The sequence below is a fragment of the Gorilla gorilla genome, chromosome 11 (genome assembly GCF_029281585.2).
Source record: "Gorilla gorilla gorilla isolate KB3781 chromosome 11, NHGRI_mGorGor1-v2.1_pri, whole genome shotgun sequence".
Taxonomy (NCBI): domain Eukaryota; kingdom Metazoa; phylum Chordata; class Mammalia; order Primates; family Hominidae; genus Gorilla; species Gorilla gorilla.
The window spans coordinates 54,359,807-54,374,780 of record NC_073235.2 but is presented as its reverse complement, the minus strand read 5'-3'; the positions used below and the strand labels follow the sequence as shown (position 1 = coordinate 54,374,780).

The 14,974-nt window shown below is 37.9% G+C and overlaps 1 protein-coding gene across 10 annotated transcripts in view; it reads left to right on the top strand.

Annotated features, from left to right (window-relative positions):
- Positions 1 to 14,974, top strand: part of CACNB4 (calcium voltage-gated channel auxiliary subunit beta 4) — a 265,350-nt gene that overhangs the window by 219,556 nt on the left and 30,820 nt on the right. For 5 of the 10 annotated variants that reach the window (XM_004032647.4, XM_004032648.4, XM_063694841.1 and 2 more), the window contains 5 exons: positions 3,016 to 3,146; positions 6,043 to 6,119; positions 7,676 to 7,695; positions 7,918 to 7,998; positions 9,286 to 9,344. In XM_004032647.4, coding sequence (XP_004032695.2) covers positions 3,016 to 3,146; positions 6,043 to 6,119; positions 7,676 to 7,695; positions 7,918 to 7,998; positions 9,286 to 9,344 — 368 coding nt within the window. Of the gene's footprint in view, positions 1 to 3,015; positions 3,147 to 6,042; positions 6,120 to 7,675; positions 7,696 to 7,917; positions 7,999 to 9,285; positions 9,345 to 14,974 lie in introns of those variants that run through there. The other 5 variants (XM_063694842.1, XM_019022718.2, XM_063694843.1 and 2 more) reach the window with 2 other exon arrangements.

The following is a 14,974-nucleotide window of genomic DNA, read 5'->3' as shown; positions in this document are numbered from 1 at the left end:
ATAAAAAAAAAAAAGCTTAAATGCAGAGAAAAGCTACAACTATGCGTGTCACATAAGCCAAATGATGATCAAATTAAGCTCTTGATTTTACATAGTGACTTTCTCCCAAGTAACTCAAAAAACTCATTCCCCCTGAGTCAGATTCTCACTGTGCTTTTGCTGTTTCCTAGAACTAAGTTAAAACATTTTGGGAAGTTGAATTAACCATTTCAGCAAGCCCTTTAAAGTCATTTAGGTGCCATTTAACAAATGAGTGTTCCAGTGGGCTATGCCACTTCATTTCAGGAAGTAACTTAAGCCCTAGGAAACTATGACTCATGGTCTGTTTTGTCCTCAACACAGTAAAATTTAAATTCCAGACCTATGCACCCAAGATTCTAAAAGGGTCCCTTTGCCCTTTGTTAATTCCAAAATAAACAGACCTATTATTTTAGGCCTGTTATACTAAAAGACAGGAAAGTGGGGAAAAACAACTAAGACCTAGATTGTTCAAGGTTTTGTATTAGGTCAATTCACATTTTTTTCTTTTCTTTTCTTTTTTATTTTTTTGGAGACAGGTTCTCGCTCTGTTTTCCAGGCTGGAGTGCAGTGATGCAATCACAGCTCACTGCAGTCTTGAACTCCTGGGCTCAAGTGATCCTTCCACCTCAGCCTCAGCCTCCCAAGTAGCTAGGACTACAGGTGCACTACTACACCCAGCTAATTGTGTAGTCTAGTATAGTGCACTACACTAGCTAATTGTGTAGTACACTAGGTAATTAGTAGTACACTACTATACTAGCTAATTGTGTAGTACACTACACTAACTAATTGTATAGCTAGCTAATGGTGTAGTACACTACACTAGCTAATTGTGTAGCACACTAGGACTACAGGTGCACTACTATACCCAGCTAATTGTGTGTGTGTGTGTGTGTGTGTGTGTGTGTGTGTAGACAGGGTCTTGCTATGTTACCCTGGCTGATTTCAAACTCCTGGCCTCAACTGATCCTCTTACGTCAGACTCCAAAAATGCTGGGATTACAGGAATGTGCCACCATGGCCAGCCCTCAATTTACATTTATTTCAATACAATCTCATACTATATGCCACTCATATAGTATGCATGGAGAAGCTGTGTGCATAACAAAGGCCAAATTCTTACCAGACCGTATTTCTCATGAGTGTGAAGCTGTTACTCAGAATAATTTAAAGTTTACCCAGAACTTCATGGTGTGATTATTCAATGAAACCTTCCATTCCTCCTTCATAATGTATCAGAATCATATATATATATATATATATATATATACACACACACACACACACACACAGACATATATATAAATTTCACTTTTCTATGAGCTCAGCAAAATATACTACATATCATTGTTACATGTTGAAAAAAGTATATGTTTATAAATATATATATTTTGGGTCAAAATAGTAGAGAATTATCTTGCCCAACACTGATAAAAACAGTAAAGGAAGTTTTTAGAATCATCTCCAGAGAGTTTAAACAATAGAGCTGGTATCTATTTTGTAGAAGTGACCTAGCTGAAACCTTTCCTTGAGGCAGGGAGCTTGAACTAAATTGCTTTCTGCTGTATAATTCAGCAAATGTATAATTAGAAATGCAATTTTGCCAATCCACCAAATAAGCCCACATTGACAGACTCTCACCCCACACTGGTTGAAGCCTTCTCATAGACTTGGGTCTTGAGTTTGCATGTCATGGAACTTAACTTAAATGGAAATTCTGGAGTTCCTCTTGGGCTTCAGAGCGTTTGGAAGTTACTTGCAAAATTTCACATACAAATATATAATACGCTCAGACTTTGTAAGTGTAGGCATCTTTTTCTTCAAGTAGTAAGATGGACCTTAATTTGCAAATCTATATTTGAAAGATCATGACTCTTCCCCAGTGAGATTAGACCACAGATAGTATCGTGGAATTTTTAACTGAAAGCTTTTGACAAATTATGGACTATTAAATGTATTTCATCTCAGACATATCCGTCTTGCCTTCCAGAGTTCCAGTTACATTGGTGCATATTTATCCTTATAAAATATGTTCTTTAAGAATTGGTTAGAGCTTCTTGACAAAGACCAAAAGAATCCAAAGGTTAGGACCAGACATTAGTCCAGGGATTCACAAACTATAGCCCACAGGTCCAGTCTGACCCACTCTCTTTTTTGTAAAGAAAAGTTTTATTGAAACACAGCCATGCTCACTTGTTGATGTTTGTCTGTGGCTGCTTTCACACAAGGACAGCAAATTCAACTAATTGTAACAGAGACCACGTGGTCTGCAAAGCCTGAAATATTTACTACTTGGACCTTTACAGAAAAAGTTTGCAGAACCCTGCTTTAGTCTATGCATCTACCTCAGATATATATATATATATATGTATGTATATATAGATATATATGTATATATAGATATATATGTATGTATGTATATATAGATATATATGTATATATAGATATATATGTATATATAGATATATATGTATATATAGATATATATGTATATAGATATATATGTATATAGATATATATGTATATATAGATATATATGTATATATAGATATCTATGTGTATATATAGATATCTATGTGTATATATAGATATCTGTGTATATATAGATATCTATATGTATATATAGATCTATATATACACACATACATATACAATATACTTTATATTAATATATAGTATAAGTATATATACACATATATACATACACAATATAGTTTATATAAATATAGTATAGATATATAGATATATACACATATACATATACAATATAGTTTATATAAAATGTATAGTATAATATAGTTTATATAAAATATAGTATATAGTATAGTATATAAAATATAGTATACACACATATACATATAAAATATAGTTTATATAAAATATAGTATATCATATCATATAAATAGCATTTTATTCTTCTTGTCCCCTAAGATTAATAAACAACGTGAAGATAAGTGAATTACTATTGATAGCAATTTTATTTCTGAATTCCAGAAATATAACAATGATTGGTGGATAGGAAGGCTGGTGAAAGAGGGCTGTGAAATTGGCTTCATTCCAAGTCCACTCAGACTGGAGAACATACGGATTCAGCAAGAACAAAAAAGAGGACGTTTTCACGGAGGGTACGTTCCCATCTTTTCTATGCACTTTTTTTTGGTCAGAAAATTGGGTGATATTTTCAAGGGTGTATGCTTTCAAAGTAGAAGATACTTTTCTGTGTGCAAGGTGTTTCTGAAACTGACACAGAAGAGTTTCAGATAGTTCTCTATCCTCTGTGCATGCTGAAGCCTAACACCACTGGAGACCATATGAATTCCATGGCAGAGACTGTTTTCTGTGGCCTCAGCAAGCCCTCCTTGGAACCCAAGCTTTCCTCTAGGAGAGTGACTTCGGGCATTCTTTCTCCACACAGTGAGTGGGAGCTGACCTGAACCAGCAGTATGGCTCCTCTTGGTTCGCTTACAGAGACTCTCCCTTAAGTGGGCACAAAATGTGATGGTATGTGCAGGTCCCGGCACTGATAGTACCTTCTCCACCCCAGGCTTTTTGTGGCATCTCTTGTCTCCTGGTATTTGGGTGAAGACAGCTTCAGGTGAATCAGCCTCTAGTGAGCTACTGAAGTAGGCATGTAGATCTCAGAGTGCAGGTATTTAAAGGTCCCAGGAACACAAGCACAGCTTGACAGAAGAGAAACCAAATCATCCTGAGTCTGCATGTATTGTGTCGCAGCCTGCACTGAAGCATTGATTTGATATGTGTTACAATTTTTTGAAAGTTCTAAAATAGAAGCAGCTCTTTCTCTTGACCCTCAACCTCTGTTTTCTGTTGAATGCTTTTCTATTTCAAAGAACTCCTGTGTTCTTTAGGCGCCTACCTTTGTCATAATAAGAACCGCACCAAATGTAATAGGAGATCACAAAAGTATAGTTACCCCACTTTTAATTATCAATCTTTTTTAGCATATAACTTGCCAATACTATTATTAATATTAATCCCTCTTGTCCCTTGTATTAGTCTGTTCTCATACTTCTTCTTTTTTTTTTTTTTCTTAGAGTCTCGCTCTGTCGCCCAGGCTGGAGTGCAGTGGCGCAATTTTGGCTCACTGCAACCTCCGCCTCCCAGGTTCAAGCGATTCTCCTGACTCAGCCTCCTGAGTAGCTGGGGTTACAGGCACGCACCATCGCGCCTGGCTAATTTTTGTATTTTTGGTAGAGGTGGGGTTTCATCATATTGGTCAGGCTGGTCTCGAACTCTTGACCTCGTGATTTGCCCGCCTTGGCCTCCCAAAGTGTTGGGATTGCAGGTGTGAGCCACCGTGCCCGGCCTGTTCTCACACTTCTATAAAACTGGATAACTTATGAAGAAAAGAGCTTTAATTGTCATGGTTCTGTAGACTGTAAAGGAAGCATGACAGCATCTGCTTCTGGGGAGGTCTCAGGGAGATTTTACTGGTAGCAGAAGGCAAAGCGGGAGCAGGTGTCTTACATGCCTGGAGCAGGAGGAAGAGACGGGGAGGTGCCACACACTTTTAAACAATCAGATCTCACTATAACTCACTCATTGTCACAGGAACAGCACAAGGAGATGGTGCCAAACCATTCATGAGGGACTGCCCCCATGGTCCAGTCACCTCTCACCAGTCCACACCTCCATCACTGGGGATTACATCTCAACATGAGATTTGCGGGGGACACAGATCCAAACCATATTATCCCTTTTTTTCTAAAATTTTGTCTTCCATGCCCCTTTTTAGACACATGGGGAGCATGTGTTCCTGTCTTGGGGTCTTTGCATTTGCTGTTTTTTCTTACTGGAACCTTTTTCTCCACACTTACACCAGGCCACTCCATCTGCTTTATATCTTTGTTAGGTATCACCCTTTCAGTGACCCCTTTCCTGCCAACTGTATTTAAAATTGTACCCACTCCCCTTCCCTGTACTTCCCATCCCTTCCCTGACTTAGTTTTCTCTGTTGCACTTATTACTCTCAGAAATATTATATATTTACCTATCTATCTTGTTTGGTATAAGCTGAGCATCCATAATCTGAAAAGCTGAAATCCAGAATGCTCCAGAATTTGAAACTTTTTGAGGACTGACATGATGCTCGAAGGAGATGCTCATTAGAGCATTTTCGATTTCAGACATTTGGATTAGGGATGTTCAACTAAGTATATAGTGCAAATTTCCGAAATCTGAAAACAATGGAAATCCAAAACATTTCGCTCCCAAGCATTTTGGATAAGGGATATTCAACCTGTACTGATATGTCCTACTAGTATATGACTCAATAAGGGAAAGGATTTTGTCTCCCCAGTGCTGCTGTCATATTTCTACTTTCTAAAACAGGGATGTACAATCCATATTTGTTGAATAAAATAACTGAATTATTATCATTTTCAAAGTTTTATTGTTATTATTATTTCTTAATTGTTACAGTCTTGGGCCATATAACTTTTTTGTCAAAGACAAAAAGTAGGAAGGTGGCAGCACCCGATGGCATTTGTGGGCTTCAGGGAAGCTTCCAGAGCACACCTGAGGAGACCAGAGTTGAGGATCTTCTATTCAAATAAATAATATTTTTCGTGACCAATTCCCTACGATCAGTTCTTAATTCTGATGCCCACATAATCATCTTGTAAGAAGAAATGGTTTCTCCGGGTCTAACTGCTTGTTTTGAGCTGTGTTTGACATCTGACTGGCACATTGGTGCCTGGTGTTAGGTTAACAAGCAGTTCATAAGACCATTCCCGTCAGTGACGGTTTTGCCTGATTTCCGCACTGAGTAACTAGAAGAGATGCTTTTGCAAAGTATTCCAGGTCTCGGCTAGTTCTCCACATTCTCTTAGAAATGAGGTCAAAGAAAACATTTGGATAGATTCTTGAAGTTCTTTATAGCAGAATTTGGTGTGTTTTGAATTATTTAATAGGATGAGGGCCAAAGAAAGCTTTGTACTCTCAAGTTCTATTTTCAAAGAATCTGGGGAGTGAGTCTTTAGTTCCTTTTCTATATCCTAGGAAATCAAGTGGAAATTCTTCTTCAAGTCTTGGAGAAATGGTATCTGGGACATTTCGAGCAACTCCCACATCAACAGGTGAGGGTTGTAGTTAAACTCTTTTTCATACACTGTATTCCTTTTAAAAATATTTGAACACACATGCAAGTATTTTTGCTAATTTGGAAACAATTTGAAGGCTTAATTTAAAGATTTCTCTAATTAATATTTCATTTCTCATTTGTTTTCTATGGTAATTTGATTTCATTTAAAATGGTATTAAAAATTCATGTCATTAGAATATAATTTTGAAAAATCTTATTTACCCCTCAGAGTTAATAACTGTCCATTGTGTAAATTGATATTCAAAAAATTCATTATTTTACCTAAGAAACGGACAGAGTTTAAGATGGTGAAGGCCAATAAAAAAAGGAAAATAATGATGCAGACTCTCAAGAAAATGCTGTTTTCAGTCTCCATGTGGAATTTCAGGATGTATTAGTACAGCCCGAGCTGGAAGGGTTGAAGCAGAGAGTAAGGCAGGGCCCAAAGGAAGGAGGGTCTCGTTTACATTTGGACAGCAGACAGCCAAGCCCTGGAATTAATGGTAATGAAGAGATATTGGTGGCCTAATAGGGAGTTGTGGTACATTTGGAAACGATGGAGTTATTCATGTAGGAATTTTTCTTCTACCACATTCCCTGATTCCTATAGGCTAATTTCATTCTGGCCTAGAACTGCTGTTGCATTAGGGCATCCAGTGTCCTAGTTACCAATTCCAATTGTATTACCAATTTGGAATGGCAAGTCCAAGGCCCTATTCTGGCCTACCAAAACTGGAGGCAACTGGATTGGTTCTGGAGTGGTTCTAAGTGTCTGGGTCCTTGTTCATGTGAAGCCCTCTTATCTACAGGACACTGAACCAAACCAGGTTTCTGAGTTGTACCCAACTAGACTGGAGCTGCTTGGATGTCCACAGAATCGCTTTAAATCAGTTATTGAGTATATTTTGCTTCGTTCCCATTTGTTGGACATTCAGGACATTGAACACTTTAGCTATTACAAACAGGAAAGAACAGGAATAACTCATTATAAATTTATCTGAGGAATAACTGGTTATAAATGTATTTGAAATTTAAAAGCAAGATAGTAGGAAAAATGTGCCAATATTCTAGAAAATGGGCAAAAATGCCCAAGGGACTGCAGAATTATGAGTTAACAAATATAAAAATAACTATTGATTGAGGTGATAGTCATTTTTGCCCAAGTGGTTATTCTGTTTCCTTTTATGAAATTGCATTTGTCTACCTTGTTCCCAGCAACACTGTGCTGTGTCCAGCACGGGAACAACCCATGGTGAATGGCTGGCCCGGAACTTCCAGTGTTGCTCTCAACTCCTGTACCCAACTCCCACCCAGTGAGAAATCAGGATATAAGGTCGTTTGTACCAGGGAGGAAGCTGTCTGTTTTTCATACATCTTCAAAATTGACGTGTCCAGAATGAAATCATAAGGCAGGTTCTCCAAAGTGGGCGATAGGAAGGTGGTGAAGATAATTACAGGGACAAATGGGTACATTCTTCCATCTTTTAAACTCATGTACTGTCATTTGCAGAGATTACATATTTTGATATGGCTCTCGTTATTGTCTTTTAGCAAAACAGAAGCAAAAAGTGGTAAGTTGTGTTTCCTTTTTAAATCTACTGTTAAGGTTCCTATATATACATGCCTGCAATGCTCCATTTCAGTGACCCAAGTGGCTATAAAATAAGGGAAGAGCCTCCTCGGTGGGGACTTTGATAATCATTTGTCGTTCAACCTGAGAATTATGAATGTTGTGGCTGTGGAGAGGCATGCTCAACCTCACCTTGTCACGCATGTCAAATCATCTTTTTCAGACGGAGCACATTCCTCCTTACGATGTTGTGCCGTCAATGCGTCCGGTGGTGTTAGTGGGGCCGTCACTGAAAGGTTACGAGGTACAAATATCATCTGTTACTCTTCAGTTCTTGATCGAGCACCCAGGAGACAGTCATGTTGACGCTTGCTCCTCAAGGGTCTGTTTCCACGTGGGTCCTGATGGAAGCCAGTGCTCAGCATGGGAAGGCAGGGGGTACCGTGTGGGGCTCATGAGGCCCTCTGCCCTTTCTTTCCTCTCTTGCACACTTCTCATCTTTTATGTATTACATTGTTTAGAAATACCTCCCTCAAAATATTTACAATGGGAAGATCTGGTCAAAGATTTGCTGTACATTAAATGCAAAGAAAAGGACTTTATCTGTCTTGACCATTCTCATTATTATTAGAAGTTATAGAGAATGAACAGCACAAGAGGACAAACAATCAATCTTCCAGCAAACCCAAACCTTTAAAGCCCAAACAGAGTTCACCCTGCTGGGTTTTTAAGATGATGGCATATGCTACCAAATCCTTCTCTGCTTATTTATTTTAAAGGGCACATGTTTTAAAAGACCACTAAAAACATTAGTGAACTTTGGAGATTAAACAAAACCATGTGACAAGGAAAAGAGTAGAGACTTCGTTTCAGATGTTTGTTTTGACTTTGTGCTAGCTTGGATTAAAAAATAGGTAGACGTGACATTAAACTCTGAAGGTGAGCAGCCTCCAGGGCACCATTCCCATCAAGCTAGGACAATGTGTGGCACATAGTAGGCACTCAGTACACATTTGCTGAATGAATTAATGAATCGCTTTCAGGCAGATCTAAGAATCCTGGCTCTATCCCCCTCTCTTTCTCTCTTGTCTTTCTCAGAGTTGGAAATGTCAGAGGGATGAGCAGGAGAGTGGTCTACAAAAATCCAGCCATGGGCATGGAGAATTTCTGCCAACATACACAAACTAGCAGGAAGGCTGAGTCCAGTGCTGGCCTCAGTTCTCTAGCTGCTCCTCACTGGAGGCAGGCACAACTCAGGCGTGCCAAGGATACCCGGCACCTGTGTACAAAGCCAGCCTGTTGTCTCCTGGCAGCAGTTCTATCCCCTAACGAGGGAAGAGGGAAGAGGGTCTGGTGAACACTGCTGGTTTATTCCTCAACACCCTGGAGGAGAACCAAGGGGGGTGGAAATTAGTAATTGCACATGGTTAAGCATGAAAAACACCTTCCATGGTAACCTCCCCCTAGGAGACGAATGGCTACAATAAGGACTTGGCTCATAGTGCCCTTCCCTCCCTCCTCTCTCCCTTTTGACTTCTCTCTCTCTCTCTGCGTGTGTTTGCCTCATTCTTTTTTTCTCACCTCTGCAAAGGTAACAGACATGATGCAGAAAGCCCTCTTTGATTTCCTGAAGCACAGGTTTGATGGGAGGTGAGAAATATAGATGTTTTTGTATTTTTATTTTCCTTTAACCAAACTTGTGTGATAAATTGAATTGTAGATCTATGTTTCCAGAGATTTCAGAAGTTCTCTAGTTAAAAGTTAACTCAGTATTCTTGGGAAGAATATAATAAAAGAACTCTGAAAATATGAAGTATAACATTGAGTCCCCAGTGAAGAAAGGACCATGAGAAGAAAAATAAGCCATTTGTTTTATTTAAATGTATATATCTTTATTTTCTCAGTTATTAATAATTTCATACCAAAATGTTTTTTATGAAAAAATATTAATTAAAATATATAATATTTCTCATGAGTATAGTGGTTTGCTGGTCAAACTAGGCAGTATTTGGGAATTGTGTGTGTGTGTGTGTGTGTCATATGAAAGCATAAATGTCAAGTACTGAATTTCCTCAAAAGAAGAGAGTGAGAATTATTTTAATCATAAGCCTCCCAAAGTGATCATTTTGTAGGGAATAGTACTTATTTGGATATTTATTATAGTTGTGGGTTGTTTTTATTAGAAATGTCCTTGTTATTTTATTGATCTTTTTTTAATGTATTTTACTATGATCCATCAACAATATGGCTCAGGCATTAGCCATTAAATAATTTTATCATTTAAGTTTTGTGAAAAATTCTAAAGAAAGTTTCTCTGTTTTGCAGAGAAATGGTAAAAAGCCTGTATTGACTCAATTCTAAATATTAAGCTCTTTCACAATGCAGAATGCAGTCCATGTGAAAATAACCACATGAAAAAACCTGAGATTTATCAGAAACGTAGAAAATTTAAATGGGGTGCATCAAAAAGTATGGGCAAATGCATCCAATTTATTACTGTAGGATTGAAGAAAAAATCACATTCTTTATTTTTGAAGGCAGTAATTAAGCCACTCACTTTCTCTTTGCTAAATTATGAGAATCCACTAAATGCATGAAATAATTTTAAAATGTAAAAAAAAAACTTCAGATGGATTTTAATAAATTGGTATATTAAGAATAAAAACAAGCATGGTATTGCTTTAAATATAAATTGTATGCATTTGTTAAAATAAAAGCTTTCTGGATAATTAGGTAAAATATTCATTAGTTTCTGGAACAATATAGAAAGTTAGTAAACAGATTTTAGTTTAAGAAATAAGAATGCTTCTAGGTACATTAGTATATAGGTCAGGCTGCCTTAATAAATAGACCCCAAAATGTGTAGTGATTCAAACACAATGGAAGCTTATTATTGCTCACTTAACAGTCTGAGGCAGGTGTTCCTTGGCTGGGAGGGAGGATAGAGTTGGGGGAGGGGAGAATTGGGCAGAAAGTTTGTTCCCTCTGTCATTTGGGGCCCTTAGCCCAGGTACGATGTCTCTAGTCAGCTTGCCCGGCGTGGAGGTAGCGCAACTGACATTTCACTGGTTAGAACTTGGTTATGTGGTCATACTTAATTGCAGCGGAGGCACTCTTGCAGTCCAGGAGGAAGAGGAGATAGAATTTGTTGAACCAATAATAGCCTTCGTCACATTCATCTACTGGACAAAGGCTTAATAAGAAAGATGTATTTGTTCCATTTCACTCTCTTTAAAAAAGAAATAGGCAGATAATGAAGTAGCTTCAAAGAAAATAAGTTAAAAGCCCTGAATCCTAGAGCATTGGAGTTGGAAGGATACATAAAATGTCTTTTAGACTAATCTCGTTTCTCCAATAACCACAATCAGATAGACAACCTGCTTCTGTTTGAAACTTTTGGTTATTGGGATTACACTTTCTAAAAAAGCATTGCAAAAAAACAGCTGAACTCTGACTTTGTAACTTAATAGGGCTGGTCTTGGTCTTGCTGTCTGATGCTCTGGCCTTAACCCTAACCCTCATGCAGGTCCCTGTGGATTGAAGGCAGCCAGCATGCCTTGGTTGCACGTGCACAGTTCCTTCAGATATGTATGGAGTCACATGGTTTCAACCTGTGGAGCTGTTACCTAAGGCAGTTCTGAGCAGTGCCGAATCCACTGGCCCCATAACAGCCCTATCTGAACAAATCCCATCCCATAAGACAGTGTTAGATTATTTTGGTCTATAACATACTTATACACAACAGTGCTGTTAAAGGTTTGCCTTCAAGAATGAAGAATCTGATGTTCTTCCTCAATCCTGAGGCCCAGAAAAAGGAAATTTATTTAATTGTAACAGCAGAGATTTGTCTCAAATCAAGTAGAATTGTCTGCATCCGTTACTGTACACATACTACTGAAGTTGGTTTTAATAGAAATTGAATGCAAATTTCAATCTCAAGTATTCATGGGGTCTGATGACATGGCAGAGGGTCTGGAGGAAGAGCCCAGCAGTAGCAAAAGTAATAGCTGAAGAGAGAGACTTAGCGCTGGAGAAATCTGATATATTTCTCCAGCAGGAGAAAGATAGGTAGATATTAAAGGGGTGAGGGGTGAGAGAATGGACTTGATTTCAAATATTAAGAGGCCAGGCAGCAGAATGAACAATAAGGAGTTCCTTGGTTGAGTGTATGTGGAGACTTTGATAAGAAAGAAATTCGCTGGTAGCGTCACACTGACTCTGACATGTCTTCTTCGTGGGGAATATCGTTAGGTTTTGAGCTATAACATCATGCTGCATTATGTTTTACCAATTGATACAAGGAGAGAAAAAAACAAATAGTCTTTAATTGAAACCAGCCAAGAGAACAATGACAAGGAAGGCTTTAGCACAGTGACACGGCTTAAACAATATGTTCTAATGGAAACCTACTCTGTGTTTCATGAGCTATGAATGCAGTAAGTTAGACAAAATAGGAGAAAGTCCTATTATTTTTCAGAAAGTACAAAGAAGGGATCTGTTGGCTACGAGGCTTTCTTCTTTAATCTGCTTTTCAGATCTTAGTAGAAAATAATTCAACAAATTGGATGAAAGTCCAACAGTTTGACTATTGCAGAATCATAAACTTGGGATTTTTTTGATACCTTAGAAATTATTTGAGTTAGTTTAGAGCTACTTATTATACAATTTTATTGCTATAGCTGCTATTGTGGGGCCTAACTGTAATACATGTAAGAAAAACAGAATACTAGGCTGGGTGCAGTGGCTCATGCCTGTAATCCCAGCACTTTGGGAGGCCAAGGTGGGCAGATCACCTGAGGTCGGGAGTTCGAGACCAGCCTGACCAACATGGAGAAACCTCGTCTCTAATAAAAATACAAAATTAGCCGGGCGTGGTGGCGCATGCCTTTAATTCCAGCCACTCGGGAGGCTGAGGCAGGAAAATCACTTGATCCTGGGAGGCAGAGGTTGCGGTGAGCCGAGATCATGCCATTGCACTCCAGCCTGGGCAACAGGAGCAAAACTCTGTCTCAATAAAAAAAAAAAAAGAAAGAAAGAAAAAGAAAAACACAATACTAAACAGTTCCTGAGCGCCCTCTGTATTTTTGAATATCTACATGAAGGAATGATTCCTGTGCTGACGACGACACAGTGGATACACAATGGGCATGGAGCTTCTCTCTTCATTTCACACCACAAATATTAATTGGGGATTACCCATTTGGATGAGGTTTGTTCAGCTGTCTGAATCTACCATTCACAGGCTGAACAGCCAGCAGTCAAACCAGTTGCAGTTTGTTGACCTATGCCAATCATTTCAAATCCCCCAAAAAGTTGTTACTTTAGGCTTTTGACAACTGGATCAGATCAACTCTGTGACATTTATTGGACAATTTGTAACTGATAATGATCATGGCCAAAAATCTTAGATGAACATCATGTAACCTACACAGATAGGATCTCAAGCTAAAGGATGCTTTTAGCCTAAGAACACATAAAGGGAAAAAAAGGGCTTGAGAAAGAATTTGAAAGAAAAGAAGCTAAACATACAACTTAGGGAGACTCAAAGAGATAGTATTTATTAATAAAAAGAAATGGGAACAATTGATGGCTGTCACAAGGCAACCAAGCCATATAAGAATGAAGGTAATTTCTAATTGCAGTCAACAAATGGAAAAAGAACAGCAGCAACTTCTGTTTCGTAATCAATTTCATTCTCCTGTGCATTCTTCCTACTGTTCTCTATTCAAATGCAGACTCATAAACAGCCACTCAAACACCAGTAATAATTAATTGAACACTTGAGTGTCAGACTTGAATATTTAAAGTAGTAGGTTTTGAGTACAATGTATCTGACCTGATTCTCTCACCCACATTTCACGGACTCTGGGAATGAGAGAGGTCATGGTAGACTGCCCACTTTTGAGAGTAGGACATAAGGAAACTATCTCCTTCGAGTCTTTAAATCTCCAATAATTGTTTGCCTTGTGTACATTATATATGTGTTTATTAACAGAGGACACTATGAATAATTATTTAAGAATGCACTTTTATATATAACCTTATTTGCTCTTAATGGCAACCCCATGAGATAGTTATGGCAAAGCTACTATTGCCATTTTATTGATTAGGATACTGAGGTCAAAAGATGGAATGACTCATGCAACTACCAAGACAAAGATCCAGGAAGATACTCGGGTCTCCTGTGCCTTTCCATTCTCCTGAAAGTGCACTGTTGCATTCTTTGTAACACTCTTCCCTACTAATACTAGAAGTTTTCAAAAATTATTATACTGTCAGGGCTGCATATTGGATGTAGCAAGGATAGAATATAGACAGATCTTAAAGCTGTTATGTTACCAGCGTGGAAATACAAATTATTTTTTAATGAATCTGTCATAACTGAAAGTAATATCTTTCCACAGAAAATCACAGAAAACTAATACAACTCATGATGGATTGCAGCAGTTAGGATGAATTCTAAAGTGGAAATAAGCAACAATTGGGGTTCAGATTTACTATATTTAGGGAATGATGTTTGCTAGTTTTCAGGAACATTCGCTGCTACATCCAGTCTGCTGGGGAACTAAACTCCTATTAGTCTTTTACCTACTGGCCAGCAAGTCACAGAAAGTTTTCCAGGGGAACTTTTTAGAGATGTATACCAAGCAAGGTACATGAGAATGCTGAAACTAGGGGGACTAGCTGAGACTAGGGGGTCTCAGCATAGCAAGAAAAGAAGTAGAAAGGATACCACTTTAAGTTAAAAAAAAGTATATAAGCTAGATAGTATTCAGTTGTGAATGTGATTGCTTTTCTGGAGAGCCTTTTATAAAAAAGAATTTTGGGTTTGGTGTCTGGTTTTGATAATAGTAAGCATCTTTGCACAGAAAAGGGAAACTCCTATTTTGTCTTACTGAAGGTTTTCTAGGGCTGTGCATGTCTTCTTCTGAGCTCTGTTTTATGCATGTGTATTTTTATTAATCAATAACTTGTATTAGCAAACTAACTTGTATTAGCAAATAAAATGAGAAAACGTGCCCTTTATTGTCTGCATCTTTCCCTGTATTGGAACACATGAAAAAGTTTTTTTCTGAATTTTTTCAAACTTTGGTCATGTTTGAAAATAGCTTTGTAAAAGTACTTTTATAACTCAGAAAAAAAAAGTGTGAATCTGATGATAATCCCTTCAGATTTGAAGAACCAAGAGTCTCTTGTTTGTATAGAACTAGAAAATTTTATTTTCACTTAAGGAGACTGGAATTCAACTTTCTGGGTTGTTGGGCCCTCCAAACATCATT